Source organism: Suncus etruscus, chromosome 5 (genome assembly GCF_024139225.1).
Source record: "Suncus etruscus isolate mSunEtr1 chromosome 5, mSunEtr1.pri.cur, whole genome shotgun sequence".
Lineage (NCBI taxonomy): Eukaryota > Metazoa > Chordata > Mammalia > Eulipotyphla > Soricidae > Suncus > Suncus etruscus.
The window spans coordinates 76635234-76647497 of NC_064852.1; the positions used below are offsets into that span (position 1 = coordinate 76635234).

General features: G+C 36.6%; 1 protein-coding gene across 1 annotated transcript in view; it reads right to left on the reverse strand.

The window, feature by feature from the left end:
- Positions 1 to 12264, reverse strand: part of PLA2R1 (phospholipase A2 receptor 1) — a 127472-nt gene that overhangs the window by 70931 nt on the left and 44277 nt on the right. The window contains exon 12 of the mRNA XM_049772865.1: positions 1854 to 2023. Coding sequence (XP_049628822.1) covers positions 1854 to 2023 — 170 coding nt within the window. The remainder of the gene's footprint in view (positions 1 to 1853; positions 2024 to 12264) is intronic.

The following is a 12264-nucleotide window of genomic DNA, read 5'->3' on the forward strand; positions in this document are numbered from 1 at the left end:
TTTGGATTTTACCTTCGTACATGATGTTAGCTGGGGTCTAAGTTCAATTTTTTGCAAGTGGCTAGCCAGTTGTGTCAATATCAATTGTTGAAGAGGCTTTCCTTGCTCCATTTAGTATTTCTTGCTCCTTTGTCCAAAATTAGGTGATTGTATGTCTGGGGAACATTCTTTGAATGTTCAAGCCTATTCAACTCAAGCCTATTCTACTGATTTGAGGGTCTGTCTTTATTCCAATACCATGCTGTTCTGATAACTATTGCTTTGTAATACAGTTTAAAGTTGGGGAAAGTAATGCCTCTCATATTCTTTTTTCCCAAGGATTACTTTAACTGTTCGAGGGTGTTTATTATTCCAAATGAATATCAGAAGTGTTTGAACCACTTCTTTGAAAAATGTCATGGGTATCTTTAGAGGGATCGCATTAATCCCCTCCTTACATCTATATTCATCGCAGCACTATTTACCATAGCAAGACTCTGGAAACAATCAAGATGCCCATTAACAGATGAATGGCTAAAGAAACTGTGGCACATATACACAATGGAATATTATGCAGCCATCAGGAGAGACGAAGTCATGAAATTTTCCTATACATAGATGTACATGGAATCTATTAAGCTGAGTGAAATAAGTCAGGGAAAGAGAAAGATGCAGAATAGTTTTACTCATCTATGGGTTTTAAGAAAAATGAAATACATTCTTGCAATAATTTTTAGAGACAAAAGAGATGAGGGCTGGAAGTTCCAGCTCACTTTATGAAGCTCCACACAAAGAGTGATGAGTGTAGTTAGAGAAATAACTACATTGAGAACTATCCTAACAATGAGAATGAATGAGGGAAGTAGAAAGCCTGTCTTGAGTACAGGTGGGTAGGAGGGAGATTTGGGACATTGGTGGTGGGAATGTTGCACTGGTGAAGGGGGTGTTCTTTACATGACTGAAATCCAACCATAATCATGTTTGTATTCAAGGTGTATAAATAAAGATATTAAAAAAGATAACCAAGGAGTGGTGCCGAGTGATAGCTCAGCAATAGGGCGTCTGCCTTGCATGCGGCCCACCCGGGTCGAACCTGGGTAGATTCCTGGCATTTCATATGGTCCCCAAGCCTGCCAGGAGTGATTTCTGAGCACAGAGCCAGGAGTAAACTCTGAGCACCACCAGGAGTGGCCCAAAACATAACAACAACAACAACAACAACAAAACAAAAAACAAAGCAAGGATTAGAGATATAGTATTACAGAACATGCCTTATAAATTTCTGACTCCAGTTCAAACCTGGCATCACATGGTCCTTCAACATTGTTGATGTTGCCCAAGAGGACACTGAGTAAGGACCAGCATGACTCTGAAGGCCCAGGAGCACCACTGGGATGACTCAGATAATTCCTGGTGCTGCAGTGCTTGAACAGCACTAAATCCATCTCTTTTAGCTTAGAGCCATATGCCTGGTTGGCTGAGAATTGTGGGAAGGAACCCCTGAAATTCTTTTCCCCCCACTGTAATTCTTGAATATGGTTTGGGACAAAAACAAAACAAAACAAAAAACACCCTTTCATCTTTCACCTACTGTTCTAGTTATTTTTGTTGATTTAGTCATTATGAAAACACTAAAGAAGAATCAAAGGAGTAGAAAAGCAAATGAAAGAGAAAAAAAATGGAGGGTGCACACCTGATGGTGCTCATGGGATACTTCTGTAGGCTTGAGGGACCCTATAAGATTCTCAGAATAAAACCAGATCGGGATTGTGAACTTTTTTTTTTTAATCACATCTATTACTTGAAATGGAAGAAAGTTTAGGCAAAGACATAAAAAGATACAGGTGATGTCACATACAGTTCCTCCTACTCACGGGGCTGATGTGCATTCCAGTGTGTGTACCTCACAGTTTCAGACTTCCATCCTGTAGTCTTCCAAGTGTATTCGCCTGTATTATTTTGGTCTTGAAGAGCTATCCAAAAATAACTATCTTCAGTTGTTACTATATTACTGATCAAACTGGTAATAAAGGCCTGTTCAAACCTGGAAAATAGAGAGAGGAAATGGTTATAATACATTTCTGGGAAAATAAAATGATACTAAGATAGATTCAGGTGCATAGAAGGGTACCAACATAAGTATTCTTATGAATTCTTTAAAAGATGTAGCAGAAAAAATACACAAAGGCCTTGATCATTATTTTTAAATGTCAAATGTCAATATGATTCTCCAAAACAGTCAGAAAAATTTGGTTCTCATCAAAAGGATTAATTCTTTCAATAAAGTGTCTAGTGCTGGTTACAGATATCCTATTTTCCCTTGAACACAGATCTAGCTGGTTTGTTTCTGTTTGTTTGCTTGCCTATTTCCACTCTGGAGAAGCCTGTGTTCTCTCTCGGAAACACACTTCTATCTCTATCTCTCTTTCCTCGCATCATTCTTAATAAGTTTCAATAAAAATTATATTGCTTCACCTATTTAAGAACAGATAGTCAAGGACATAAAGACATCAATACTTTTCTTGATACATCATGTTCCCTATTTTAATCTGGCCACACATCGTATTGCATGTCATGTGTGTGAGGTGGACAGTTGGCATGGGATAGCAGAAAGAATAACATCCATTTCTGAATGTACAGCTGCCAATTAAGAGAATATGTTCACCCACCACCACCCTTGCCTGTTGAGAGTGAAATAGAGACTAGAGTTGCACTTGTATGTATTCCAAATTAGTTTATTTGCAGGCACATGGAGTCCTTGACATATTCAGTGTATTCTCAGGCATATATTCACTGAAGATAAATTTCAAGCCCTAACCGTAGAAACAAATCCAAGGAAGTACATCCACTTATTTTTTCCAAACAGCAGAATGAATTAGTTTTCATTGATTGGTAGCAATGTCCTCTTTTGGGCATGAATACAGCAAAAGCAGAATCTAGAAATCTAGAAAACATGCAATGTGCTTCCACATGAATAATGAATAGAAAATGTTAGTATTTAAGTTGAAGTAACATTGAAATGTTAAGCTAATTTGGAAAGAACCTTGGAAATTTTATTTTAAACACATTTAAAGTTTAGAAGAAGTATTTTTAATAGTGATTTTTAGTCAATGGGAAAGGCGAAGACTGATAAAGTTACCCAGGTAACCTACGAAGAAAGGAAGCTAGACTTTTTATTCCATTTTAAATATTTTTCATTGCCACGGATATTTAACTAGCAAGTGGAAGCAAATGCAGTGGGGTTATTCAAAAGTAAAAGCTTTTCAAAAGATGCATGAGAAGAAAAGAGAAAAGAAATACAAAAGTAAAAATTTTCATTGCTCTGTAAATATCACTAGCAACATTTTGTGATCTTAGGAATCTATGATATCTTTCTTTGAAGAGCACATAAAGTTTCTTCATGTTTTTGTAAATACTTTCTTCCAACAAGTTACTAATCAAAATAACACATATTTAAAATTAGAAAATTATTTTATTTTTTTATAATCTGGGGGTCATACCCAGAAATGCTTGAGGATACTCATGGTCCACACAATGCCAGAGATTTAATTCAGATCGACTGCATGAAAGGCAAGTACCATCACCCCTGGGTTAATTATCTCTCTGACTTAGAAAAGTATTTTTTAACAAGAATGCAGCAGCATAACTTTATATAAAAGTACATAAAAAGCAAAGTTTATCTGGCTACGTAATATTAAAGGCTGTTGTAATTTTCCTTAAACTTTCATTAGTTCATGTGTTCATAACATAGGATGTGCTTTTCTTTCTTCCCTCTTAAAGAGTTACTTAACTATCATGTCAGTGGATACTTGAAATTGTAGTGCTAGAAGGCCAGCAAGACACTATACCATGAAAGTACTGGTTTATTCACAGCACTTCCCTAAATCCAGGATGTATAGCTAATTTCTTGTACTCTGGCATTTATTAGTTAATGGCAGGTAATACGATTGTCTGTGAACCTAGGCTCTGGTATCATTACTCATGAGAACATTTTATAATTGTTCTTTGTTGATCTTAGGCTTATTTGTCTACTATAATTTGCTATTTTATCTCCAGTTATAGTTTCTTAAAATGATAAAAAATAAAGCTTTCTATTTCCTAAATTGGCAAGAATATCATTGACAAGCAGTTGCACATAAGACTCATTTCTTAAGTCCTAAAAACTTCAAAGTAAATAGGACTCTAGTTTATTTGGTTTAGAAGATGGCATTGTGGGGCCGACAAGGTGGCGCTAGAGGTAAGGTGTCTGCCTTGCAAGCGCTAGCCAAGCAAAGACCACGGTTCGATCCCCCGGTGTCCCATATGGTCCCCCAAGCCAGGGGCAATTTCTGAGCGTGTAGCCAGGAGTAACCCCTGAACATCAAACGGGTGTGGCCCGGAAAAAAAAGAAAGAAGATGGCATTGTTTTATTTATCTTAAAACCCATAGATGAATAAGGATAAAAAAGATGTTATTGTAATAATGCCCAGAGACAATAGAGGTGAGGGCTGGAAGGACTGGCTTACAATATGAAGCTCACCACAAAGAGTCGTGAGAGCGGTTAGAGAAATAACTACACTGACAACTATCATGACAATGTCAATGAGTGAGAGAAGTAGAATGCCTGTCTTGATTAGAAGTGGGGGAGGGGAGGAGAGAGATGGGGGACATTGGTGATGAGAATGTTGCACTGGCGAAGGGGAGTGTTCTTTATGTAACTGAAACCCAACTACAATCATGTTTGTAACTATGGTGCTTAAATATATTATTTTTTAAAAAAAGAAGATGGTATTGTTAACAAAGACATTCAGCAAAATAGTTATTCTGAACTATATTGTAATAAATCAAAGCTAGATAGTAGGAATAGACATTCAATAATGAGCGTGTCTATTTTCTATTGAGAAAGAAAAAAGAGAACAAATTATATTCTTTACCATTGGTTATCTGGTTTCAACATTTCGAAGGTTTAAAAGCTCCAGTTAATGTAATAGGGTGGGTGATCTCTTAAAGTATTTTAGTGTTTTAAAATCAATTATTTGGAAATATTCCAAAGATTTTTTATATCTAGCATTTGGCAGTGAGTAAGTGGGGGAAGGTTTGCAGAGGATGTTTAGATCAAATGAGATAGTTTAAGTACAAAAAGTAAGTAAATGTATAGGGTTTATCTTTTTACTTAAATTAGATAAATAATTCTATTTCTAAATATTTACTTCTTTTAAATCATATTTTTATTAATTATTTATTTATAAAGAATTCAATAAAGTAACAAAATGGAAAGATAAGACAACAGGTAGGGCACTTGCCTTGCATGTAGCTGACCTGTACTCAATCCTGGCATATGAATTACACCACCTGGAGTAATTCTTTCTTTTTTTTATTGTAAAAATTTATTCAAGAGACAAAATTGATTAACATATTGAGGTGAACTAAAATAACATAATATAGTAACATAACATATAATATAATTAATATAATATAATAACACATGTAAGTCAAAGAACATTTCTGATTAAAACACAGTTTTTTGATTGTAATGACTTACATTATTAGAGGCATTTTTAATTTTTTTTCCCAAATCTTACACAGTGATATTTAAGGTACACAGTGACATTAAATGAGGGCCTTTCCACCACCAGTGTTGTCCTTCCTTCATCCCTGTTCCCAAGCATATATCCTTTATCTCCGTCCTTTATCCCCCAGAATGCTAGTGTAACTAAAAGCATATATGCAGTTCCAGATATTTTTAATAGTGGTTTCTTAAAGGTTTAGAGTCAAAGGAGCACTGTAAAAACAATGTTTGAGTGGCAATTATCGTTTGCATGGGCCCACCAAAGTATGGGGGTCATGGAAAGGAAAAACTTTGGCCTAAGTACACAGAGACCCTACCCCTGAAGTTTCCTGACATAAGACCATTTCTAGGCTCCAGGCAAACTAATCCCGGTTTGTCCAATCCCGGTCATTGTCTGCAGTGCCCATACAGTAATATTTTTCACAGTCTCTGTTGTTGGTATCATGTTTCTGTACTGAAGATCCTGGAATCTGTATATCCTACATTGAAGTCAGGATATGGAGTAATTCTTAATGCAGAGCCAGGAGTAACCCATGGGCATATCTAGCTGGGCTCCACCCCCGAAACAAAAATGATCTTCCCAGATAATGATCTTTAGAAAAACAAATAATAAAATATTTTTCTTGGGCATATCTACTTATAAAGCCAAAATTTGTAGGGTGGTTGTTTTTAGAATCAAAATAAATAGACGATTCAAATCAATTACTTAAATAGTTAGGAAGGACCAGAGAGATAGTACAGATGGTAAGGTGCTTTCTTTGCCTGTAGCTCACCTGGGCTTTATTCTCAACACAACATATGGTGCCCAGAGTTATGCCAGGAATGATCTATGTGCACTGAGCCAAGAGTAAACCCTTAGTACTGCCCCCAACATTAGTACAAACTAGAAAAATATATCTTCCATCACTCTGGCAAAATAATATTATTCTTGGTGTTAATATTAAATTTTAAGTAAACTGTGTTTTAAAATATCAATACAAGCCTTTGACATATCAATTTTTTCATTTCAAAATAACTATTTTGCATTTCAAAAAATATACTTCCTAAGGAGATATTTTATATTAAAATTTTAATTCAATATAGCATTTTCCTGTTAATTTAACCAGTTAAATATATAGCTGAAGAAAAGATGTTTCTTGTTTGTGAATGACATAATCCTTAGTAGATAGCAATGCTAGAAGGATCTCTAAAAACTGTTTTTGTATTACCTAAAACAATAGACTGAAAAAAATTAACACATTGAGAGTAACTTTATAATAGAGCTTTTTCAATACAAATATTAGAATATATTATATTAGTATATAATAATCTGAAGATTAAAAAATAGAAAAAATGGTCCCAAATGATGAGGAGACACCTAAATTTAATAACAAATTCAAATACATGTTCAACTTATTTTAAGAATATAATACTTAAGAAATCTGGAGTTTCCAAATCCGGACAAGTGAGGCAAATTTTATAAGAACACCCTGTTTTTCCAAAAATTTTACCTGAAATAATATTTTATATTTCTAAACTTTGGTCCTCTTTTGTCTGCCAAACCTTCTTCTACTTACACTACTTCTTGTAGTATCTATTTACATTCCGGACCCAATTTACAAGTCATTGAGTAAAGTCAATTAGATGTGATGAAAATCAAAGCAAAAGAAATAGTTAAAACGATCCTCTCTCTGTTATATATATATATATATATATATATATATATATATATATATATATAGCCATAATGAAAAGAGCTAACTGGGCCAGGAATGTAGCTCATAGTAGAGTACATTGATTTTGACCCCTGCACCACACTCACCTCTTACCCCAATCACTGCTTGGAAGCCCTTACTGAAAAAGCTTATTGAAAAATCATGGAGAGATATGATAGTTGTAAAAAGTATGTAGCAAAAAGTATGTAAAATAATTGATAATAAAAGCTAGGAAAAAAAAAACAACCAAGATTCTGGGATTGTAGAGATAGTACAGAGAATAAGGTGACATGTTTGATCCCTAATACCTTGTATGGTCCCTGGAGCACTGCCAGGAATGAGTGGTCCCTGAGCAAAGAGTGAGAATGGCCTCTAAGCACTACTGCATGCCCCTTTCCCCCATGAAATCTCACTGTTTTTCTTTTTTTCTTTTTTCATTTTGTCTTTGAGCCAAATCTGGTGGTTACTCAGGGGTTACTCCTGGCTCTGCACTCAGAAATCACTTCTGAGGGGCCAGCACAATAGCACAGCGGTAGGGTGTCTTGCATGTGGATAAACTGGGACTACCCAGGTTCAATGGGTTCAATCTCCGGCATCCCATATGGTCCCCAGAGCCTGCCAGGAGCGCAGAGCCAGAAATAATCTCTGAGTGCTGCCTGGTGTGACTCAAAACTGAAAAATAAAAAAAAAAGAAAGAAAGAGATGATACAGTAGAGGGGGCATTTGCCTTGCATCCGACCCAGGTTCAATTCCAGGCATCACAAATGGACCCCTCAGTACCTCTAAGAGTAATTTGAAGTACAATTCCAGGAGTATTCCTTAACCATCACTAGGACTGCCTCCTCAAAAAAGAAATGAAATTATACTTTGCCTGAAACCAAAGTGGTCATGTCTAAAAACATTCTATAACAGCAAGCTAATAAAAATTTACTCAGCAATGAATCTATTTTTCTCCCCCTCTCTATTCCACAAAGTGTAAAAAGTCCTAGACCAGGAGCAATTGCCCAATAACAAAAAAGTAATTTGTAGCAGGTGGTTGTAATTGTGCCCATCAAACCTGTCACTCAATTGTGCAAGAGAGTGGAAAATCAATTAGCAACTACAAGCTTGGTTGCTGATGAGTGACAGGAGTGTCTTAACTCAAACAGGAAATCAGTAATGGAAGAAAATAATTACCAAACTTGCTAGTGGACATTCTTAAATCCTAGGAGACTTTCCATCTACTACCCAATCTTTTTGAGTCAAAGATGTTATGGAAAAATATTTGAGCACTCATTGTCACTCAAAGAACAAGACAATGTGGGTCTTTGTTTCCCATCTGATGAGTTTCGAGTTGATAAAAATCAAGAACATGAGGCCCTTCCTTTCTTTCACTTGCATGGTCCTTGTCTCTTCTTTGATAGATGTGTTTGTAGGGTGATGTACATGCATGCTAACTCCTGGGAGAGAGACCTCCCTGCAGCTCAAATGCATCTGGGCTGGTGACTAAAAGCAGCATGCCAGAGGCATCTGAGTGAGTCTAGATTTGAGGAAAGAATGAAAACAAACTTATCTATGCGCTAGTTCTGCATTAAAACATTAAGATAAACTACTAAATATAGTTTATCAAAGAAAAAGTTAAGTGTGCACCAGCATACTCCAGTTTTTGAGATAATGGAAACAGAACAGACTTTCTTTTATTTATTTATTTTTATGAAAGGAAGCCTTTGAACTCAGCTTTCAATGAGTTATCTAAAATTCATTTTATGTTTATCTGTTTTTTGCCTTATTCTACTTTCTTCATTTGCTTCTTAAGTCTATACTCTTTCCTTTCAGCTACTGATCTGTTAAGAAATACTCTACAATCCCCCCCCACAGATATGCTCACTTCCCTTTTTCTTTTTTTTAATATAATTTTAATTTTAATTATAGTGGCTTGCATATCGTTCACAGTAATATTCCAGGTACATATTTACATTGAATCAGGGGAATTCCCACCACCGAATTGTCCTCCCACAACCGCTCCCATCCTGCCTCCCATATCTCCACTCTCCCCCATCCAGGGGCTGCTAGAATGCGTGGTCCCTTCTGTGTTTAGTATTACTTAGTGGTCTTATAACTGTTTGGTCTTGGTGCCTCCATTATTGCCCCCTCTAATTGGGAGGCGGGACTAGAAAGCTCAAGTTATGTGGTTTTGTTTGAGGAAGAGAAAGGTAATATAATGGGGTAAAAATTGACTACACCGACTATGAGCAGAGTCATTCTAGAGGCTCTCATCCTTGGTTTGAGGGACGATGGGGAAAAGAAAAAGGTGAAACACCACAACAGTTCAAAAAGAGGAATCAAATAAGATATCCAGTGAGCGCTGCAGCACTAAAAGTATGCACCACATAGTTGCCATGGTCTTGAGATAGGAAATATGACAAGGTGCAAAGAGGAAGAAGAGAAGAGAAGAAAGAAAAAGTAAATATATAATTGAAATAAAAAAGGACAACTACTTCAATATCTACCCCAAAACAAAGAAATCAACAAAAACTAGATATAAAAATAATAAAAAATTAAAAATTAAAATAAAAAAGGATTATTTAGTGTTTTTTGTCTTTCCCCCCCCTGCATAGGCACAGTAAATATTGGGGTCATCCTTAACAGGAACCCCCTTGGCCTAAGAGATACAGGGTTTCTCTACCCTTGGAATATATTGTCATGGGATGATCTATAGACTCCTTTCACGTTCATTTACTCTCCCCTTGGTGTTTTTGGGCCGAATGGAAGACTTCTGCTCCGATCTGGATGATAAAGACAGACCTCTAAATCTAGAGGTCTCAGTCTGTGCACAGGACAAGGAGTGGAACTTATGATGAAGACTTTCTTTGTGATTTTAGAAGTTCTGTTTCCTCGATGTCATTTTAATCTGTCTTCTGTGGTTAGTGGTCTTGGCCCTTGCGCTGAAGCTTGGTTGGAGTCTGGGATATCGTCCTTCGTTATGTTTCCAGAAGACCCGTTCAGTTGCAATTGCCTCAGTCAGGACGCTGGAATTGGAGGTCATGATTGTTATGCAGGACGTAGACCAAACCCTAGACTAGGGCTTTCTTGTTGGTCCCAGAATACATACTGCCTGGTCATGGTTCTATCAGCCAGTCATCTGTAGATCATGTTCTTGGCTTTTGCACAGCCCATAGTGTGGTAGGTCTTCCGATTTTGTTTTATCATTAGTTGGTAAGGTAGGATAATCTGTTCTTATGTCCATTTGTTCCCAATTTCCTCGTTGTCAGGATATCATATTAGAACTGGCACATGTTGGAGATCGAGTAGTATTCAGAATGTCCCAGGTGGGCTTTGGTTCCTGTAGCTGTTGTGAAGAACTGTGTCGATTCTATGTCTGGGGTTCAGGATTCAAGTCTGGACTGTCGGTGTATAATATTCTGGTGTCTAAGATGGGTCCACATGACATATTTTCAAGGTGGGAGATTCCCCTGTATTGTAAATAAGTATGAGTTCTTATCCCTAGTAGATAAGAGTTTGTTTATATACGTGGGATTTCCCCTTTTTTAGTGTGCCTTTGCAGGAAGAAATGGTGCTTCATTATATTGCCATTGCATTTGGGGGTGAAAAGGACAGAGAAACAAGTCGCACACCCAAAAACCATAAAAATAAAAAAAAGGGCCTGGAGAGATAGCACATCGGCGTTTGCCTTGCAAGCAGCCAATCCAGGCCCAAAGGTGGTTGGTTCGAATCCCGGTGTCACACAGGGTCCCCCATGCCTGCCAGGAGCTATTTCTGAGCAGACAGCCAGGAGTAACCCCTGAGCAATGCTGGGTGTGGCCCATAAACCAAAAAAAAAAAAAAAAAAAAAAAAAAAAAAAAAAAAAAAAGAAAAGAAAGAAAGAAAGAACTTTTACCAATCTCAAGAAGGACAGGGTGTGCGATGAAAAGGTGCCTGGGAACCCAGACCCCACAAGAAAATCTCAAAAGGCAATGGAGAAACCTATACTTCCATCATAAGTATAAGACCTGTATAACACTACCTCTTTATTTTTTACTTCATTTTACTTAAAATCATTTTCCACTATACATATGTGAGCAAATATATATTTTTTACACTTCTCTTTTTCTAAATTTCCAAATAAAAACTGTTTTACTTAACACACACACACACAGAAAAATACCCTACAATCACACACACCTTTCATTTTCTTTTCTTTTTTCTTTTCTTTTCTTTTTCTTTTTTTTTTTTGGCACAGCATGCTAATGAGAAACACAGCATGGAGCTGCTCAGAAAACAGGGTTTAAGAAATACTTTTCCAACAGACCCAGAGTGACTTTTATAGTCAAGTTACAAATGAAAATTAATTGTTAGCTCTGTTCCAGGCACTTAATGTAATGAGTATTACCATTGTCCTCCCAGACCCTCCCTCCCTCCCACACACACAAGGAACGAAAATAAGGCATAAAACCAGATAAATTAATTAGACTTATTTTGAGGTTGCAGAGATATTACAGGGTTTAGGCATTTGTCTTACAAACAACAAACTCTGGTTTGATCCTTGTTACAGCATATGATTATCCCTAAATACTGCCAGGAGTGATCCCTGGACACAGAAGTAGAAGTAAGTCCAAGCACTCACTTCTACCAAAAGTTGCCTTTGATAATAATATCTTAAATTATAATTGCCAAAAGGGTAGTACTTAGGCTACTGAATCAAGTTCAGTATTCACCTACTAAATGAATTCCAGTCCAAAGTATTTTAAAGTTTTTAGGTAGGTTGACATGTTGAAGCCTTTAGACTTCCTTCTGCCCTGGTGGTTCTTCAAGGAAGCAGAAAGATCAAATTAAAACAACACTGAGAAGAACTAAGGTGTGGTTGGAGCTTGTAAAGAAGGTTTACTGAAAATAACATACTATATAAGGAATTTGGCTTGCACAATGTTGTCATTCTATTCCTATTGTGTGTGTAAGTCTGTGTTTTCTCTGTCTTGTCCGGAGGTGGGTCTATAAAAGCAAGCAGAAGGTTAGAGGGAGGATGAAAACATAGATGGCTTTGAACATGAACTTCCAGAGAAAGT